Genomic DNA, 20,321 nt, shown 5'->3' with positions numbered 1-20,321 from the left:
AGAGAAAGACTAGACCACATGTTCTTAACTTCAGGTCCATGACCGGGCTTCAGGGATACAAAAACATATGAAAAAGTGTGCATTTTTTTTCTTCTGGACATTGGGTCCATAACTTCCATCAGATCCTTCAGAGGGGCTGTGACCCAAAGAAATCCAAGGACTTATGGAGCAGATAGTTGTGTGATAATGTGAACAGGAAACACAGATAACAAAATGATGGATTCTGGAAATGAGTTTTTCTTTCTTGGACACCATACTCCTGCGTTGATCTTGTCAATGTTTACAGTGATGGAAGAGAGAGCCTGATCCCCCCACTATGGATAGTGAAGCTTAGCCACCACATAATGGTACCCTAGAGAAGAACCAACCACTTGGTGGCCCCTCTCCAGAAACAGAACAAAGAAAGGAAGCCATTCCACATACGAAGTCTCTATTACCCTTTGTGTCACTTGCTCCATGGTGCCTGGGTCCACCCCATCTGATCCTTTGGCCTGGATGCTTTAGGAATGTGGCTGGAGTAGACACACAAACTATGTCCATACTGGACATAATTTCTCAAAGGAACTTTCTTTAGAAACTAAAGGGAATCCCCTGCAAGGAAAGCACTTTGAGGTTAACTAAGATGTCTATAAATTAGAAATTCTTGATTCAAAAAAAAAAAATTCTTAATTCAACTTGTAAGAATATCTAGCAAAAAGACAGCTGATTTGGGATCTTTGGGATATTAATACCCTGTCTCTCATCTCCTCTAAGGATGAGGAATAGAGATTCACGTGGGGACCTCTCTGAGGTCAGGTAAGTTTCCAATCCTTCCAGAACCTGTGCCTCGATCTCCTGCCAGGGGTAGGTTATGCTATGGGAAAGAGAGGTACTTTCTTTGGACTCTAAAAGGCTACAGGTGCAGGAATTAGTGTTGTGAAGTATGTGTGGAGTAGGAGGGACAAAAAGGCAGAGACAGCAGCCTGTGCATAGCCATTGTGTTTTATTGGATTGGTGTATTTTTTTATTTTACAAAATATACAGAGGAGCCGAAAATGCAAAGCAGTCAACAGTGTTCTGATGGGAAAGGGAGCTCCCTCAGGACCCTTCCCCTCAGATCCTGACTGACTGGGAGGGTGAGCTAAATGGAACGAGCAGGTTTATTAAAGGGTGGTAACATGGCAAGGGTGGTCCCTGCCTTCTAGGTATGTACGGGGGCATCTCTGGGTAGATTGAATAAAGCAAGAGGAGACCCTAAGTAGGAATTGAGGAGGCTATGTGGGGTGTTGGAACAGAGCCTGGGTAGATCAAAGATTCTAGTGAATGCTCCCTCACAGGCATGCTATGCCTGCCTCCCTCCTTCCCCTTTCTTCTAAGGCATCCACTGGATGGTCCCTGACTCACTCCATGCCTCCAAGTCTAGAAGAAATGGTAAATGAAAACTTAAGTTGTAGCCATCAGGGAGGATAGGCTAAAACTTTGGCAGATATCAGCTGGGACATCTCCCATCCATATTCCCCTGCTGCTGCCTCCACCCCCACAAACAGGAAGGAAGGAGAGGAAGGAATTCCAGGCATGAGCCAGACATCAGGATCCCAGGCTCTCCTGAAATACTGAGGAGAGTATGGAAATTTCTGGGGCATTTCCAAGGAGACAGAGTCTTCTGAAGGGCCTGGAACTCATATTCTGATAGCCTGGGGTAGCAAACCTGTGGAGCTCAGAGCTATAGCCTGGCATGCCTTGAGGTGTCACTGACAATCTCCAGGCCTTTCTGAACTCTACCCCAGCCATCTATGATCTAACCACCTGGCTCAGGCCTTCTTGTCCCCCTCCTACATGGCTCTCAAAGGCCCTGGTCTGAAAGGCCAGTCAGTGCATGGACAGAGCAGACTCTCTGAGAAGGAAATCTTAGAGGAAATGCATATGAGGTCAGGGATAGGGAAAGCACCATAGCAGGAGACATTTTGTCTAGTGTTGTAGTTTCTAAAGTGGCGATGGAAGGTGAAGAACCATTTATTTCCTATAGCAGGGATACCCTCAGCACTGAGTGTCAGGCAGGAAGAGGGTGGGAGCTGTTGGGAGTTAGGAACACCCCACAGATACATTCTACCCATGCCCTGGCCCCTTTAGCTCCAGCAATCTGGACCACTGAATCCCTAGGCTCTTAGATTCCTACAGCCCCCAGGGCTGGGCTAGGAGAGGACAGACCTGGGAAGAGAAGGGCTAGTTCCACCTCCACTAGGGCTAGAGTATGGTCCCCCCAGGACAACTGACCCCCTTTCCTAGGGAGCTAGATGACATTGTCAAAGAGCTGCATGGACCTCATGATGTTCTCGTCCTGTAGCCATGGTGGGGGAGGGGCAGATTGGAGAGAGAGAGAGAGAGAGAGAGAGAGAGAAATAAAAAAAGAGCTTATCAGCGACACAGAGAGTGACATTCACCTGAAATCGGGACATTCGGAGACAGAGGCAGCAAGGAAGGAGACACCCGAGAGATCTGAAGTAGGGAAGGGACAGTCCTCCCCGAGTTGTGAAGGAACTGGACTCAGGAGTGTGGGCAAGTTAGGAAGATGATACTCTCCCCAAAGGAACTTTCTCTTACATCACTGAATTGGACCCTGAGTCCAGATCATGGAAATGTGGCTGGCAGGGGTCCGTACCTTTTGGCAAGACTCAATGAATTCCTCAATGGTCACCACGCCATCCTTGTTCCTGTCCATCTTCTGCCAAAAAGTAGTCAGGTAGAGAGAACAGGAGGGATGACAGGAGAGAGGAAGGCAGAATTCAGTCAAGTTCCCTGCCAGGACCTTGCCTCCTTCCCTTCACTCCAGGACCCTCCAGCCTACCCAGTCCCAGGCACCTGGAAGAAGCTCTCCACATGCTCCCTTGGGGCCTCCTCTCGGAGTGCAGGATAGGTATACTTGCCCATCATGTCATAGATGGATTTCATGATATCAAGCATTTCCTGTTAGGCCAAGAGAGAAAAGAATCCTTCCTCCGAACCTCCAGGTTCCAAATCAGGAGGCCTAGAGCCTAGGGCAGACCTCACCCCTCACTGATGAAGCATGTGTGGGTCACATTTTCCTCCTTAGGGCCCTTTGCACCTCCCCCCACACATAAAAGCTCTCCAACTCTTCAGTTGCCCCACACCTCCTTGGTGATGCAGCCATCCTTGTTGAGGTCATACAAGTTAAAGGCCCAGTTTAGTCTATCGTCTATGGTTCCCCGGAGAATCACCGACAAACCAGCCACAAAGTCCTAGGAAGGAGACAGAGGAGATATTCAGATGCCCTTTACCCAATCCCCAATATGGGTTTGGCCTGTGGATCCTGGCCCTGAAGCCCCAAGAAACAGGCCTCCCTGACCCACCTCCTCCAGCTCACCTCAAAACTGACGGAGCCATCATGGTTGGTGTCAAAGGCATTGAAGAGAAAAGTGGCATATGTGCTGGAGTCTGTAGGATAAGGGTGGATAACTTTGGCTTTCAGACAGGAGAGGACTTCCTCCTTCTGTGGGGTTCCCCAAGCCCCTCTTATTTATCACTTGGCATTCCCAGCCCCTTCGGAGCCCTCTCCCCAGTTCCGCCTAGAGATGGATAACTGCTTCATCTCAGGCCTTGCCCCCTCACCTCCTTGAGGAAAGAACTGAGAGTAAATCTGCTTGAAGTTCTCCTCATTGACAATTCCGCTGGGACACTCCTGGGAGTTGGAGGGAGAGTCAGAAACCAGACTGAGGGCAGAGTAAAACCCCATTCCACTCACCACCACCTACTCCATGCCAGAGGCTCCCAGAGAAGGAAAATATTCCTGTCACCGGGGGCTCACCAAGTAGTTCTTTTTAGGAAGGCAAGACTTCTCAGTGCACAAGTTTGAAAAACACAAAACTAAGCAGCAGGCCAGTCTACAGGCTCCACCTTGCCTCAAATTGGCCAGAGCCTCCCGCTATAAGTCTAGGGAAGAGGGGTCCCTCCCCCTCCCCTTTCCTCTCACATTCCTAAAGCATCCAGGCCAATCTTAGAAGTCCTGGATAGGTCTCTCCCCTCACCCAGTTTGGCCCTGCTTTGCACTCACATTCTTGAAGCCCCGGTACAGGACCTGCAATTCCTTGCGCGTGAATTTGGTTTGCTCCTGCAGCTGCTCCAGACCCTCTGGCCGGTGACACACCGTGGACAGTTCAAACTCATCCTCCACGCTGTCTGCAGGGGGGCAGTGTGGGGGGAGAAGGGGACAGCCGCGCCTCAGGCCCGGCCTCCATGAACCCTCTTCAAAATCACCGACCCGCCCATCCTCCCCAACTCTAACACCAGAGATCAGCCTGCCAATTCCCTGGACCCCGGATATCAAGGCAAAGAGAAGACGCTGATTAGCTTCCAGGTCCATCGGCAGGCCTGGCTCCAGAGCCGGGGTCCGAGTCATCGCTGGCCCCTGGGCCCTTGACCTGGTTGAAGGGCAAGGCCTCCAGCCCCATCTTCGTCCCAGAAAGGGAGGGGTAGAGGAACCGGGTTCAAGAGGAAGCGTCTGAGGGTCCAAGCTCCGGGCCTTTCCCCACTGCAGCCCCACACCCCATCAGCTCAGCCCCATACTTGCCCCGCCCAGATCCTTCCCTCCAGCCAATCCCGCCTACCCCAGCCATGCTCGAGCCATGCCCCGCCCAGCTCCAGCCAAGTCCATCCAGACCCCACCCCTACCCTGCTCTCGGTAAACCTTAGCTAAGGCTTCATCTGTGGCCCTATTTCAGTCCTGCCCAGCTCCCAACATCCAGTCCCCAGGCAAGTGCCCCCACCCCACTTTCCCGAAGGCCCCCGTCCCCGCCCCCACCAGGAAAGTGAGTCACCTGGGTCCAGCGGGCGGGGTCTGTGGGGGCGGAGGGAAGCTGGGACTGCTAATGCTGAAGGGAGCGAACTGTCACCGAGAAAGCGGAAGACCCGGCCAAAGGCAGACACACACCTCACCCCTCACTCAACAGCAAATCTCACAGACCTGCGTGTTACAAATGCACACACCCCACCCCCGCGCGCAGAGGCACACATAATGAACGAGCACAGACACACACGAAACAGACCCCACGCACACATGCATGTGGGACTCACGACTGTCATTTTCCCGAATCGACCCCCACGTGGGACCCAGTGGAATGAAACACAATGACACTCTCAAATAACTACAAATGGGTCTCCCTGGCTTGCAAAATTCAGTATGATCTTATGGGGTGGGCAAGGCCCAAACTGAGGAAACAGTCCGGGAGACAAAGTGAGGCCACTCAGTTCGGGACCAGCTGGGACTAGGAAACCCAAGTATCCTGGCATCTGGAGGAAGGTGGGCTCCATCCTAGGCACCTGCATCCAGCCAGGTCAGGGCAGGGGAGACATGCATCTCGAGGCCCAAAACATGCCCGGGGCGGGCAGGGGGCCACAGACACAGGCACTATGGCACGCACAGACCTCACAGCTGTCTGGTCTTGCCCCGCCACATTGGCCATACCCACACAGTCTCAGGTCTCAGCCCTGCCACTCTGGCCACGCCCAGACACCCGGGGCTCACTCATTTTGCTGATCGGTGACGTCCAGACAATCGGGCCCCGCCCCCCCCAACTGGCCACGCCCTCACATTCCGCTGGCTCCAGGCGGGGTAGCTGGGCCCTCCCCACACTCGGACCTACTAGCGCCCACCCCCACCGGACACGCGGGCTCGCGCGCGCGCACACACACACACACACAAACATACACGCAGGCCCGCTTCTGTCACACTGGTCACACCCCGACACATACGGGCCCCGCCCCCGGAAGCACAGGAGAGGCACTTGCTTTCACTGACTGAGGGCAGGGCCTGGGGCCCGCAGCAAGGCAGCAGCTTGAGGAACCGCTGCTTCAGCGCTTTTTTAGTGGGCCCCGGAGGGTGGCCTAGGAAGAGAGAAGACCCCAGGAAGGCACATTAACCTCCACTATCCTTCCATCCCCCTCCCCACCATCACAAATCAACCCTGAGGGCTGGGGTATTGGGAAAGGACTGGAGGAGAATGGTGAGAGTAGCTGGGGTTAGTTAGTAGCTAGGGAAGCCCAGCGGGTTTCACAGGCATAGAAAATCCACTCAGGCATCTTGTATAATGGGGCGCAGTTGGGGACAGTGAGGCCACCAAGGGGAGGTGGCATTGGCCTCCGTGGCTGCTGACCCAAGGCCCTTGGCTCCAGTGCTATAGCTGGACATTTAAATGTGATGTCCACCCCAAGTACTGCCTGGGTCGGAACACCTCTATGTCTCTGTCTCTCTCTCACACACACACACAGTGACAAGTATGTATAGTGACACACAGAATGATAAATCACGGTGATGGATGCCATACAGAGACAGCTTGATACCATGCAACTCACTCAAACCCAATGGCCTAATTAAGGAGGCCCCAACACATGCACACATACACAGGTACACACACACTTTGACACAGTATTCCTTAATATAAACATGTACAGATGTGGCCTAGGAAAAATGACACACATATATGAGGACCCACACAGGCCTTCTTACATGCTGCATGATCAAACCATACAAAAACACATGGGACATCATGACATGGTGTGTTAAGGGCAGTATAATACACTGTGACCCTGTAACATTATGACACATATCGAGGTCACCACGACACATAGCCATATCATGTTGTGACTCAGGTGCCCATGGCACCCAGATACCCAAGACTGCACATCACCAATAGAACCCATGCTTGTTCTGCCCACTCTTCCTTATATAACTCCTCATCCCAGGGCACCTAGTATCTCCCTGCCAGTGGAACAAAGTTCCTCTTCAGCTAAGTCATCCACCCTAAAAGTGTGTCCCCTCCCATGTCTTTGAAGGTGATGTGATAGCAAACTTTGAAGCAATAACAGACCTTGGAGATGAGTATTTTTTGTAACGTGGGACTATCCAGAGCCACTAACCACAATTCCCCTCACTTCCCCTTATTTACACCTGTGTCCTACAGCTCTAAGTGCATCCCCAAGGAGGGCTCTGCGTTGGTGTGCCTGTCTCCCAACAGCACCCGCCTCCAGACTCCGGGATCAGAGTCCACAGGGCCCTAGCACACTGACTGGCCAACTGAAGTTGGCCTCGGTCCATTCCTGGAGGGGCCCAACTTCCTTGGGTTATAGGTTACTAGGGCATCCCAGCTCCCATGCAGGCTCCACCCCCGAAACCAGGCCTCACCCTTCTGGACCCGGCCCTGCTCCCAGGAGGTAACTGCTTAAAATAAATGCCTCACCCTCCAATGCGTCCTCTCTTCCCCTCCCCCTGCAGAGCTATGGATTAGTAGGAGGGAGACCAGGGGCTGAGTGGGGGATCGATGGCGGCCTGGCCCCCAGCCCAAGGCTCCATTAGCCCCGGCTTTGGTTTCCCAAAGCCGGATTGCGCCTGGAGCCTCCGGTGGTGTGGTTGCAGCTGGACTGGGAAGGATGGGGGAGGGTGACGGCACCCCCACCCCCCACCAACCTCCCCATCTTCACACTTCCGCCCTTTCCCTGGTTCCCTCCCTGCTCCCAGGACTCCATCTCCTCCAGGCTCCCCTGAAATGTGGGAGGGGAAAGGGCTACCTTCAGGCTACTGAACACCTGGGTTTCCTGAATGACCCCTCTTCCCACCACAGTCTAAAGGGCATGGCACGTCAGAGCCAAACTGACTTCATCCTTTCAGGATTGGATGAACCCCAATTCATCTAGGACCAACCCTTGCTCCCAACCCCACTCTGATAAATGCAGCAGAGGATAGCAGGTGATTTGGGAGTTTCCTGCTCCTACTGAACCCTAGAGCAGGCAATTCATTGACCCTTTCTCTTGTCTCCACTTCCCTTTCACATCTTTCCAGTTCTCCCTGGTGTCTGCCCTATAGCCCTCCTATCATGGTTTTTGCCTATTTTCCTGTCCCTGGTGGAAATGGAGAATATGGAGCTGCACAGTCTGTGTGAAGGGGAGGGAGAGGCCAAATCTCTCAGGGGAGGCAGAGCACACTCCCTTCTCTACTTCCAATATCACTCTCCTCTCTCCTCACTAGACTTTGGGGTGATGTGGAGAATTGATTTCTCATTCCCAGTGTCCAGGCCCTGGAGATCCTGAGACAAACTGGGAAGGCAAGGGGCCCTGGGAAGCAAGGTCCCTGATATGTTCTACCCCTCACTCACTCTCTTGCCAGAGCTGATCTATAAACGTCTCATTCACAGTGTTCACACTCCTGTCCCTCCTGAGCCCACCCCCATCCCAAGCCTTGAGTATGGAGCTGGTATTTCCTCAGGGAACTCTGAGAGCAGCCACACACACAATCCAGTACCCCAAGGGGCCCAGCCACACAACCTGCCCCCTCAGGCACAGTCATATTCTCCACCTCACAAAGCCACATACCCTGTCCCTCTGACACGTTAAATCACATCCCTGTCCCATACAAAAGCTCACACAGTCACACACTTGGTCCTTTTTCACACAAACGAACACATGGTCATACCCCCTGTGTCTCACACACAGTCCCTGCACACTCTGTAACTTCACCAGCAAGGATGGAGGTGTGGAGAGTCACACACATCTTCAGAGCCACTGTGGGCCCCTGGCCCCAAAGGGACTCCCCCAGAAGTCTGGTGTTATCTCAGGATCCCTAGAACTTCCTTTCTCTACTCCTGATAGCTCTGCCTGTTTCCAGACCTCTCCTCATGTCCCCAGTAGAGTCCCCTCATCTCCATACCCCAGTCCTCCCATTCTGTGCCCCTCATCACCCCCCAAAACACCCTGGCCCCTGGCCCTCTCTCTTCACCTCCCTTAGACACCCAGCCCCCAGATTCCCTCCTCACCTCCCCCAGAAGCCCCTCCCCGACACCCACTTCTTGAATTTCCCTCTTTACCTCTCTCAGAAGTCCTGTTCCCCAAGCATCCCTCCTCACCTCCCCCAGATGCCATATCCCATCACTAATATGCTTATCCCTGCCCCCAGTCATAAAAGCAGAGGACCCCCTCCCCAGTGCTGCGGGGTAGCTGCTCTTCCAGTCAGCAGCCCAGACACAGCCAGACACCTGGGTTACCTTCCAAGGAGACAGGCTCAAAGAGGCCAAACTGCTCCAGGACCTTGACAAACAGAGCGAGGACCACAAGCACAGCAACCATCTCCAGCCCTTCCAGGTTCATGGTGGGCCTGAGGCATGGCCGACCCCCCCTCCAGCTGGGGCCAGGGCACACTGGCAGCCCTCCTCACACCACCTCCCCCTCAGGCTCCCCAGCAGGAGTAGGACCGCTGGCAGGCTCCCTCCCCCTCTCCCTCCCAGGATCTCCTCCCTCTCCCGCCCCCTCACCCCGCCTCTGCCCCACACACCTCCCAGCCACAGCCTCTTCCTCTTTCCAGGGCCACTTCAGCCTACAGACTGGCATCCCCTCAGGAGCCTTTGGCGAGAGGGATATGGGCCAGAACAGGCCAGGCCAGAGGAGGAAGGCGGTGACCTGCCTCTGTCCCTGAGAACAGCTTCCCCCAGACACCTTGTGGCTACTCTGTGCCAGAGGGAGGGGGGCAGAGGGAGGAGCAATGCTCCGGGAGAGGGCAGGGAAGGGCAGTGTATGTGTGTGTCTGTGTGTATGTGTGTGTATGAGGGAAACTGTGAGCCATGCATGTATAAGTAACAGAATAAGTGGCAGAATGTAAGCGGCTAGGTGTTTTCTTGTGTGGGTTCCTGTGTCTGACTATGTGTATCTCTGTGTGTGGTTTACACAGAATTGTATATATGTCTGCACTGACAGTGAGTGCACTGGAGTGTTTCTGAGTGTGTAGGGGTTATGAGGCATATGTGTTTAGCAGGGCTGTGGGATATGGGTCTGAGGACTGATAGTAGAGATGTGTCCTATATTAGGAGTATGGGTCTGCAGTGATTGTGTAATTGCATCTGCGTGGAGCTGTATGAGAACATAAGTGGGGAGAAAGCAGTGACCTCTCCAGTCAGGAGGACACTATCAACATTGATCTGTGGTTGCCATGGTGACCATGAGGCAGAAAGCACTCCCTTTCCTTAGGCCACAGGCAGGGAAACTGAGGCCCAAGGGAAGGAGGATTAAGTCCAATAGCCTAGGCAGGAAAAAGGTTCCTTAGCCTTATTATGACCCTCTGGGGCGGGGACTTTTTGTGGCTACATTTCCCCTCCCCCACCCAGATTCAAATTCCTTGGGAGCAGAGAGAGTGAGCTCCTCCCTTCCTCTCACCCAGGATCTGCAAGCCTTGCCTACTCCTTGAAAATCGTTAGTGAGTTGATGGAGAAGCTGGATTATGAGGGAAATCTGAACCCTTCAAGGAAACCTTCTACCTTTCCCGCCGGAGCATTCCTGGAGCCCCTCCCCCATCGCCCCTCCTCCTTCCCAATAGTGGTAGTGGTGGTGGTGTCTGTGTGCTTGGGGAGGGGGGCGGGTATGCATATTTGTAAGGGGAGAGAGGCCTGCAGAGCCAGTGAGCCAGAAGACAGGAGCCTCCGAACTGCTACCACAGCTGGGGAACACTGACTAAGCACTCACTACGTGCCAGATAACATGTATGTGCTTACAGTCATGATCATACTTTAAAAAATGTTTAATTGAAATTCAGATTAGTTAACCTATAGTGTATTATTAGTTTCAGGAGTAGAATTTAGTGATTCATCAGTTGCATGTAACACCCAGTGCTCACTATATCAAGCGCCCTCCTATCACATTTTTTTTTAAGATTTTATTTTTTAAAAAAGATTTTATTTCTTTATTTGACAGAGAAAGACAGCAAGAGAGTGAACACAAGTGGGGTGGTGGGAGAAGGAGAAGCAGACTCCTGGCTGAGCAAGGAGCCTGATGTGGGCCTTAATTCCAGGACCCCGGGATCATGACCGGAGTTGAAGGCAGACACTTAACCGACTGAGCCACCCAGGGACCCCTAAGATTTTATCTTTTAAGTAATCTCTACACCCAACGTGGGGCTAGAACCTACAACCCCAGAATCAAGAGTCACATATTCTTCCAACTGAGCCTCCAGTTGTCCCCAGACATGATCACATTTAATTTTCATAATTAACCTATGAAGGAAGTACCATTATCTCCATATTACAGGCGGTGAAACTAAGGCAAAAGAAGTTAAGAAAAAACACCAAGATCAGTAAGAGTCAGAGCCTCAGTTTTAACCCAGTGTGACACACTACACTGGTTCCCTTCTTAGACAGCTTGCCCAATCAGGAGGCCAGGTTAGGGGGGCTGACCCCAGAGGGAGTCCTCCCTCTTGTCCAGCTCTGGGATGAGTGTGTCTCCCCTCCAGCTGTGGGTTGAAAGTCTGGGTGGGGCTGTCCCAACCACTTCATTTGAAGTTCACTGATCTGCAGTTCTACAAGGCCACCACTGGGGGTCAGGCGTCCATCTCCTACCTTATTTTACCCCTTCCCTAATGCCCCACCCGACAACATCCCTGGAAAGTGTGAAAAGGAAGGGAGGAAGGGTGTGCCACAGGCTGGCTTGGTCCTCTGTTTGCCCCTCTACCCCTCCTCCAGGAAGAAGTCAATCTAGAAACTGCTTTTGGTTTCCCACACCTTAGAGGTTACGGATTTACAGATGAAACCACCAAATATCTCCCTATTACTGCCCAAATTCCACACCTGGCATTTAATTCCCCCTACCCTCATCAGCAGATTCCTTTCTTTCCAGTCACTTGGGCCTCCTCACTGTCCCCCAAACACATCAAACTCAGTGCTATCTCTGTGCCTTTGCTCCTGCTGTGAATGCCCTCCTTTCTGTTCTCCTTCTGTTCTACAGTACTTACCTAACAGGACCTCCAGCCCTCAGCAGGCTCCCAGCTACCTGAATTTCTAGTGAACTCAATTTTAGGCCTTCAAAACTTAGCACCTAATTCTGTAATGTTATTAAGTGGGAATAGTACAAGCAGGAAGCATAGCATGGTAGGGAACAGAGTGCCAGGTTCCCTGGGTTCAAATCCTGGTTTTGTCAGTTGCAATTAACTGGGCAAGTTCTTAACCTGTGTGTGTCTCTGTTTCCCACCTCATATGGTTGCTGAGAGGAGTAAATGAATTAATACATGGAAAGCTGTTAGAATAACTCCTGGCACAGAATGACTGTGAAGCGTTTGCTAACATTATTAATAACATAATATCTCCTCCCCCTTACATTTCTATAACCCTTAATTAACAAAGCATTTCCACAAACGTTATCTTGATGGCTTCTTATGACAACCCTATGAAGTTGGTAAAGTCAATAGTATTGTGCCCATTTCACTGATGAGATAAAGGAGGTCCATAGAGATAGAGAGACATGCTTGAGGTCACCTACCAAGATGAAAGAATGCATATTTGATCCCAGATCTTTCTTTTTTTCTTTTTTTTTTTTTTAAAGATTTTATTTATTTATTTGACAGATAGAGATCACAAGTAGGCAGAGAGGCAGGAAGAGAGAGAGAGAGAGGAGGAAGCAGGCTCCCCGCCCAGCAGAGAGCCCGACGCGGGGCTCGATCCCAGAATCCTGGGATCATGACCCGAGCCAAAGGCAGAGGCTTTAACCCACGGAGCCACCTAGGCGCCCCTGATCCCAGATCTTTCTGGATCAGTCCTGTTTCCTCAACTAGATTCCAAGCTCCTAAAGGGCAAAGATGTTTAAAATTGGACTTACATAAATTGAATGCCAGGCTCTGATCTGATCTGATGCTTGTGGAACAAAGGTAACTAAACGGGGTTCTGGCTTCCACTGGGTAAGGAGAGACAGCTGAGACAGGGAGAGAGAATTTTAAAACTTCTATTCATTCAAAACGTATTTATTATGTGCCTACTACCACTATGTGGTAGGAACTATTCTAGGCAGGCCAAGAAATACGCTGTAAAAGCTCATTTAACTATAAAAGCTCTCTAACTGGGAGGTCAGGAAAAACTTGGAGGGGGTATTTTTTGAGCTTTTTTTATTTTTTAAGAGTTTATTTATTTGTTTGACACAGAGAGCACAAGCAATGGGAGCAGCAGGCAGAGGCAGAGGGAAAATCAGGCTCCCTGCTGACCAGGGGGCCTGAAGATGCAGGGTTCCATCCCAGAACCCAGAGATCTCAACCAGAGCTGAAGACAGATGCCTAACCAACTAAGCCACCCAGGTGCCCATGAGCTGGTTCTTAAAAGATGGCTAAACGTCAACAGTCTGTCTTAACAAGGGATCCACATTTATTGAGCACATTTTGTGTCCTGGACACTTTACATATATTATTTCACTTAGTCCTTATAATACACCTGAGAGATAGGGTCTATTACTCCTTTGTTTACAGCTGACATAGTCAGAGTGAGTAGTAGTATACCCACTTTCAGAAGAAAGAATTGAGGCTCAGGGGAAGTGATTTTCCCAAGATAGCACAGATGATGAAGGATGGATCAAGACTTAAACCAGGACCAAAGATCTGTCAGCCTGTCCTTCCAATGTGTGTGGGGGTGTCAAGGAGCCTTGGATGACTGTAGCTTAGTTTGTGTTGGGGGAACCGTAAGTGATAAGACCAGAATGGCTCAGATTCCATGGAGCCTTGCATGCCAAACCAGACTATCTGGAATGAAAGAGGCAGCACAGTCACACCAGGTTCTCTGCTGCTGATTCACAGATGGAGAGATTGACAACCTCACAGGCTGTTTCCCTGTCCCTGGACCCTCCTCTTCTGTCCCTCACCCTCACCTTCAACCTTCAGAGACCTTGACCCAGCCTCACAGTGACTCAAGGTCCTTAATTAATAAGGCCTCTGGTGGGAAGGTCTGTAAATGAAAGAGTGAATTGTTTTCCAGACTCTCCTTTCTCCCCACTGAGAGACCTTTCAAGTCCCAGGGCCCAAAGAGAAACTTGCTCAGATCTGTCCTCCCTAAGCATCCCTGTATCACTTAGCTCTTCACCCAAGGGACTGAAATCTTAATGGAAACAGTTCAGGCAGAATGAGGGCTCAAGGGAACACTATCTTGAAGCATTAGGTGGGCCTTCCTTAGGTCCCTCAAATCTCACTGCAGAGATACTCCTAACATTTAGTTGTTTGTGTCTCACAGTTCAAACCCAGAATACTGCCTTAAGAGGGAACCCACCCTATGTAGCTGTACCATTTTCATCTGTCCTTGACCCCACAGTGAAGACCCCAGCCAGTGACGACCCCAGAGCTCTTCTCTCGGTTCCCCAGCCTCACTCCATCCCCAGCCAGGCCAGGAGACACAGCAGCCCCCAGCTGCATTAGGTGATTAATGAACTCCCTAGGCTTTGGGGCTATTTTGGGGCCTGGAAGTCATTCCTGCTATGATTGAGAGCTGGCCCTGCCAGGCTCCAGCCATCTGTCACTGGAGACAGGTCCAAGCGGGGGGCTTGAGGGACACATGTTCCCCAAGAGACTGCCAAGCATAGCTCTGGCTCAGCCCTATCTCCCTTCCTTTTGGGGAACACATGGCAAGGAGAGGCCTCCAGGTGTTCAAGAGGATACCATGGAGAGAGCCAGAGAACTACAGATCCCAGACTGCCATGGGGCTAGGTTGTTTTGGTCTCTCCAGGCCAGGTGGGGAGGTGATGCTAGGTTCTGTGGGCCTTGCCCAGGCAGCCCTAAGGAAACCCAAGGGGAGGTGTGTGTAAATCTCAGCAGTACCGTGATATGATATTCACAATCCACATATCACAAATTCCACACATCCCAGACTAAGGTACAATCTTGGGAAGACTACAGAACTCACTTAGTGTGACTCAGGAACCCTCAACCCAACCCTAAAGCATAGAACCTCAGGTACACGCAGTTTCAATGTCACAGAGTCCCAAAGATATACAACCCCAAGGATGCACAGACCTAGTGATCACAAGCTGAGTGATGCATAGCCTTGTTCATACAGACTCCCGGAGATAGATAAAGTGGTGATATACAATCCTTATACCACACTAGTCTATTCATCCCATCATTCATGAACTCACTAGCTGAGTTCATGTTGGTCCTGTCCCACCTCAGGATTTTTTCCTTCTGGACACTGACCCCCATCATCTTAAGATCCCATTAAACTAAGCAATTTAGGAAAGGGTTGTGCCTCTTCCCTGTTCTCCTACAAGCTTCCTCCTTTTATCCCTGCGAGGAGTCTTGCCCCTTGCATCCACCTGCTTAAGGCCCCCTCCTCTATCCTCAGTGAAAAGCCTTGCCTCATCCTCCACCACTTGAGGGACCATAATGCCCCCGATCCTTTCCTCTTTGAAGACCTCTATCCTCCACCTTCTCTGTAAGAAACCCTATTTCTAGCTCCACTCTGTCAGGGAGCTTGCCCTTTAAACCCTTTCCTTTGAGGGATCCCGCTCCCTCCATCTCTGAGGGGCCCTTCCCCTCCCCACTCCGTAAGGTTCTTATCCCACTTCACTCACTTTTTGAAGGGTCCAGCCCCTTCCTCCCTTCCTCATACCTGGCGACAGCGAACCAGTCACCAGCTGGTAGAGGGATCTCGCCGCCTGCCCCAACGGGCTCCGGCACCTGCGGGGGCATCGGTTCATGGTTCTGCTGAGAGCGCACTGGCCGAACTCCGCCCCCAAGGCCGGGGGCGGTCGGGTCTCCGCCCCCACTCGAGTGGGCCCTGCGTGGGCGGCGCGGGAGGGCCGGGCCTGCAGCACCGGAATCTCGCACAGCAGAGTTTTCTTCCGCTTGCTGTCTCCTCCGGGCTGCAAGTGGGAAAACGCACCCTGGCCCCGTCAGCTGAAGCACCCATCCTTAAAGTTCCTGGACTGGGCGGGGCAGGGGTGGGGGAGGGGGGGACCGACTCTCTCACAGCCTTCTTTGGGAATGATTTCTGGATTTCTGGTGGGGAGGGGAGGGGAGGTACACACGGGTTGTGAAAAAGGAGCTGGACGAGGGGATAATGAACCTTATTCTTTATTGCCCCTCTTCAGCCCTTCTTTCTCTGCCTGTCGCACACCTCCTCCTCCCAATTTGGCACGGGGTAAAAGGACACAGTTGTCATGGCAACTTCCCACACTTCCATACTTCCTAAACCAATGGGAGAGAGAGCGCAAGAGGAAGGAGGAGGAGCTGGACATCGTAGTGGGGTGGTAAAAAAGAGGTGGCTCCCAATCCCTTTCCCTCATAACTTTGTGTTTTGTGTCCCTCTGTCTTGCTCCAGTGGCTTCACATTCTCCCATCGTATGCCGCCAGCCAAATGCATGAGGAACAAGCTCTCCTCCCCTCATTCCCAGCCCCGATCCTTTCCAGGATTTCTCTCTACCGGGCTGTACCCAAAGTAAACCCTTTCAGGACCCACTGACGGCTTCAGACTGCCGGGACAGCCTACAGGAGAGACATAGTTCCACTCCTCTGACTGGGATCCTGTATTCTTGGCTAAAAATCCTACATTTAGGATTTAGGCGAGAGTCACCTCTAAACTCCATGCAAATTTTGCACTCGATTTGGAGGCGACATTCCCATTTGGAATCAGCTCCGTAAGCATGGCAGCTCTAAGACCACACGGGGGCGCCCCAGACTGGGGAAACGATATTTAGGAACAGGGACCCGAGTTTAGGCCTTGGCCAGCCAGATCCCAACTCTCTCCTCATCGTCCCCAGTCCTTTCTTTGCTTCTGGGTTGAACAGGACTGCCACTGATTGCTGCTTTTTCCCATCACGCCGCGCTTCCAAGTAGCCCTCCCAGGCTTGGAAGACCAGAGGGGGGTAGATCTGGGGCGGAGTGGGGCTCAGATTCTCCGCAGCACCCCCACCCCCAATCTCTTCCAGCTTTGTGTATGGAGAAGTGGAGGAGTAAAATGATCAGGGGTATACCCAGAATGCCTTGATGACAAGAACTCCCTCTCTGTCGACCTAATAGACCAGATGAAGCCAAAGACCACCCCCATACCCATCTCAGGAATCCTGCCTGCCCAGGGAAGGAACTTTGGGAACTAGGAAGGCAAGGCAGTACATCCATCCAGAGTGCTCTTCAGCACCTCGGACAATGATTCCCCTTCAGGCTTCAGCTCAGGCATCTCAGGGCACCCAGCACTTTATATCTATCACCTTATCAGGGGGAGTCCCAACCTCAATTGTCTGCCACTGTAAGATAAGCCTTCCTTTGAAAGGAGAGCTCCTGGTAGTGCTATTTCTACTTTCCAAGTCATGTGTGGACCTATGTACAGTGAGGATGCTGATGATGAACACCCATTCTTGACACTAGTCAACATTTGACCTATTTCCCTTGGGAGGCAGACAAGCAAGATGTATGTAGTATTCTCTATTACAGAGATGAGAGCAAAAGTAATAGAAGCCTCATTCCTGCACCTTCCAATACAAGTGCTTCCCACTTTCGCCTAGTCTCTATTTCAAATAGGCAAGGGGGGAGGGAATGATTCCACCAAAGGGGAGAATCAATCAAAGCAGGAAGCAAACACTAACTAATGTGGTGCTAATGAGCGCCCTGGGGCCTTAAACTCTGAAGGATCCTGAGTTGGTGAGAACAGAGGTCAAAGCAGAACTGGACCTTTGGATTCCATCCCAGTCTGAACCACATCTGGGGTGCATATCTGGGGCCTGCTTGGGCCAAAGGGCTCTCCTTTCTGGGAGTCTCAGCATAGGAACTAGGACTTCCCCAGGGTCAATGAGAAGGTGAGACATTTTCCCAAGGCATTAGATCCTAGTCCTGTTTCCCATCCTGGAGACTTAACCTCACTCCCCTAAGGACAGACAAGGATCATGGTCTCCCCCCACCTCCCCAACTTGTTTCAGATACAGGAGACAGTCTCCCTCCTCCCATTCATTGTTGGAGTTCCTGGGCAGGTTGCACAATGAGACAGAAAACACACACACATGGAAATGTATACAAGGTGACACAGTCACCCACACAAACACGTGGGTCTGCCTACCAAACCCAGGAATATGTGAGGGCCCAGGCGTACTCCATACAGCTGGAGACAGAGCATGCCTGGGCAGCAAAGTAGTCTGGGGAGGTCACACGAAACTTCCAGGCCAAGAGCTTCTACCTCTGGGTCTGGAGGGGAAGGTAGATGGGATGTTTTCCTTCAGGATTGGATGAAGTTCTTAGAGGGTGGTTGAAGGTGGTTAAAGGAGCTTCAGTTGAAAGAATGATCTCTGAGTACTTTCCTGGGTGGGGGGCGGCGGGAGCGATGACCCAACACTAAACAAAGCCTCCCCAGAAGGGCCAGGTGCTGTTCTTGGGAGCCAGGCTGGGCAGACTCTAGAGTCCCTCCTTGGGTCCATCTGGGCTGTTTGTGGAAAATGCAAGGAAGCAGTGGTATGCGGTAAAGGCCCCCTTCTACGCCAGGAAACCAGAGAGGCAGCAAGGGTAAGACACGTCATAAACACTCAGAGAACCCCACTGCAGACATTGCCACATGAAAGTACACAATCAGCACGAAATGTCAATATAATCTGCGTAGTCTCACAATTACAAACACAATACAACCTACTTTAACAAATGCTTGCCCCAGGAGGGTCACAGTCAATGAAGTCTTACAAAGAGATATACCCCCCCAATAAAGTGAAGCCCTGACACAGTCTGATAGTCACATGTCATTTCATACAGAGTCACACACTCAAAGCATAAAGCTGCACATAGAACAGAGACACATGGTCAAAACAACTTCATTAATACAAGAGTCCTACACAACCTCACTCGACAAGATCATACAATTGCACAGCCAACAAAAACACTCACCCTATCACCAAGCCTAGGGCACATGGCGACCAGCTGAGGGAGGCGCACACACATATACACACACAGACACACACAGAGAATGACAGGCGCTCACGCACGTAACACCTCCCACTCCAGACACTCTCCTAGCTTTGTGTCACACACGCCCACACCTGCTGCCTCTTCCCACCTGCCCGCCTGTCTCCCCCACCCCCCACGGGACCTAAGGCTTTAAAGCCCACTGTTCTGCTGCCCCAACAGCCTGGAGGGTGCCTGGGAATGGGGCAGAGTGTGAGTAAGGGCCTGGTCAGGGTCAGATAGGCTTAAGAGTCTGGGGGATGGAATCTACGCACCCTCCCGCGACCCCTGAGCCCCTGACTCACCTGTAAGCTGGTCATAGGATCCGTCCAGATCTCGGGAATCGGACAAACTCTCCTTGCGGCCCTGGCCCCGCATGGCCCCCGGCGCCCCCGTCCCGTGCCGCCTGGGCCGTGGGAGGGGGCGCCGGGTGGCCAAGATAGGGCGCTCACACGGCGCCCCCTGGCGGCGTTGCACGCTGTCTGGGCTGGGGCTGTCTGGGATGGACTGGGGTCCCGCTGCGGGTCCTGGGGCAGGAGCAGGAGGCTTGGGCAGTAGGTGAGCGCAGAGCCGGAGGCAGAGCGGAGCTAAGCACCAAGCCAGAGCCAAGCCGCCTCTCTCCTCCCGCCCCCTCCCCGCGGCTGTCACCGCCGCCTCCCCCCTTAGGCGCTGCCGGGATTGGCTCCCCCTACCCCCGCCCCCTCCTCTTTGCCGCTCGGGGGAGGAACCCGGTGAAAGGGTGAGCTGGGAAGTGCGGGGAGAGAGACTGGTTCTCCAGCAACACTACCCCCTAAACCTGAAGCTATGGGTCCTGGCGGTGGTGGAGGGAGCAGGGCCAGAAAGGACACTGAGGAAACCGTGACACCCCCCCCCCGACCCCGCCCCAACTCTTAGGCACTCCTCCCACCATCAGCACCGACCAGGGTAAGTCTGTTAAGTGTCCTGTCCAGGTCATTCTCCATGTCAGCCCCATCTTCTCTATTGTTCTCCACCCATGTCTGGGTCTCCGCCAGTGCCCACCCTGCTAGGAGGGGGTCAGGGATGCAGTGCAAAGATGAACCCAGCCTCCAACAGGTTCATCTCAGGCTAGTGGACTACAGTTTTCTCTTCTCTCAGACCCCCAACCCTCAGCCACTGCAGGACCCCCGTCTCTGGGCTACATTCATTCTGAGGGTACCTTCTTCCCTGATCTAATGACCCCCATTGGCCCACCAGGAAGAAATGGAAAAGAGTGAACCAGGTGTTTCTCAAGACGTTCTTGTTCTTTTGCTCCTTCCCTTTCAACTTTCCTGCCCTTCTCTCTTGTCACCTGCCCTGTCCTAGATTCCTTGTTTTCCAAATTTGGGGAGTGATTGATGTGGGGGATCCAGGTGAGGATACAGAGTGGGAAAGAAATGCTCTTGGTATGAGGCCCCTTCCCTTGGCTTAGCTCCTTTTCTGAAGCCAGGGGCTATCATTGAGCTGGGCTGCCTCTAGCTCTCCCAGGAATGGCTACTGAGTGACTGAGACTACTACTTGTCTGACCTTCCCCAGGATCTTCACTGAGCTGTGAGCACAAGAACCCCCAGCCCACCAGAAGGGGCGGCGGCAGTGTCTGGTGGGTCTGGATGGTGTGGTGGCAGTGTCCCATGTGATC

General features: G+C 52.3%; 1 protein-coding gene across 10 annotated transcripts; it reads right to left on the bottom strand.

Annotated features, from left to right (window-relative positions):
- Nucleotides 1-963: 963 nt before the first annotated feature.
- On the bottom strand, nucleotides 964-19,323 carry KCNIP2 (potassium voltage-gated channel interacting protein 2). 10 transcript variants are annotated; one of them, XM_032881731.1, is made up of 11 exons: nucleotides 19,157-19,323; nucleotides 18,991-19,074; nucleotides 5,782-5,877; nucleotides 4,812-4,865; nucleotides 4,049-4,173; nucleotides 3,607-3,676; nucleotides 3,362-3,432; nucleotides 3,129-3,236; nucleotides 2,839-2,943; nucleotides 2,639-2,701; nucleotides 964-1,398 (listed from the first exon to the last, which is right to left on the bottom strand). In XM_032881731.1, exons 2-11 carry the CDS (start codon nucleotides 19,061-19,063, stop codon nucleotides 1,234-1,236), a joined length of 930 nt encoding a protein of 309 aa, XP_032737622.1. In that variant the 5' UTR covers nucleotides 19,064-19,074; nucleotides 19,157-19,323; the 3' UTR covers nucleotides 964-1,233. The 10 variants fall into 10 exon arrangements, with proteins under 10 accessions (XP_032737622.1, XP_032737614.1, XP_032737632.1 ...); XM_032881723.1 differs by having other exon boundaries at nucleotides 18,991-19,323; XM_032881750.1 differs by having other exon boundaries at nucleotides 1,263-2,317; nucleotides 18,991-19,323.
- Between the last annotated feature and the right edge of the window lie 998 nt (nucleotides 19,324-20,321).

Source organism: Lontra canadensis, unplaced genomic scaffold (genome assembly GCF_010015895.1).
Source record: "Lontra canadensis isolate GAN:19392208 unplaced genomic scaffold, GSC_riverotter_1.0 scaffold3, whole genome shotgun sequence".
NCBI lineage: Eukaryota > Metazoa > Chordata > Mammalia > Carnivora > Mustelidae > Lontra > Lontra canadensis.
Note: the sequence above shows the minus strand (reverse complement) of the source record. Positions and strands in the feature narration are given on the sequence as shown.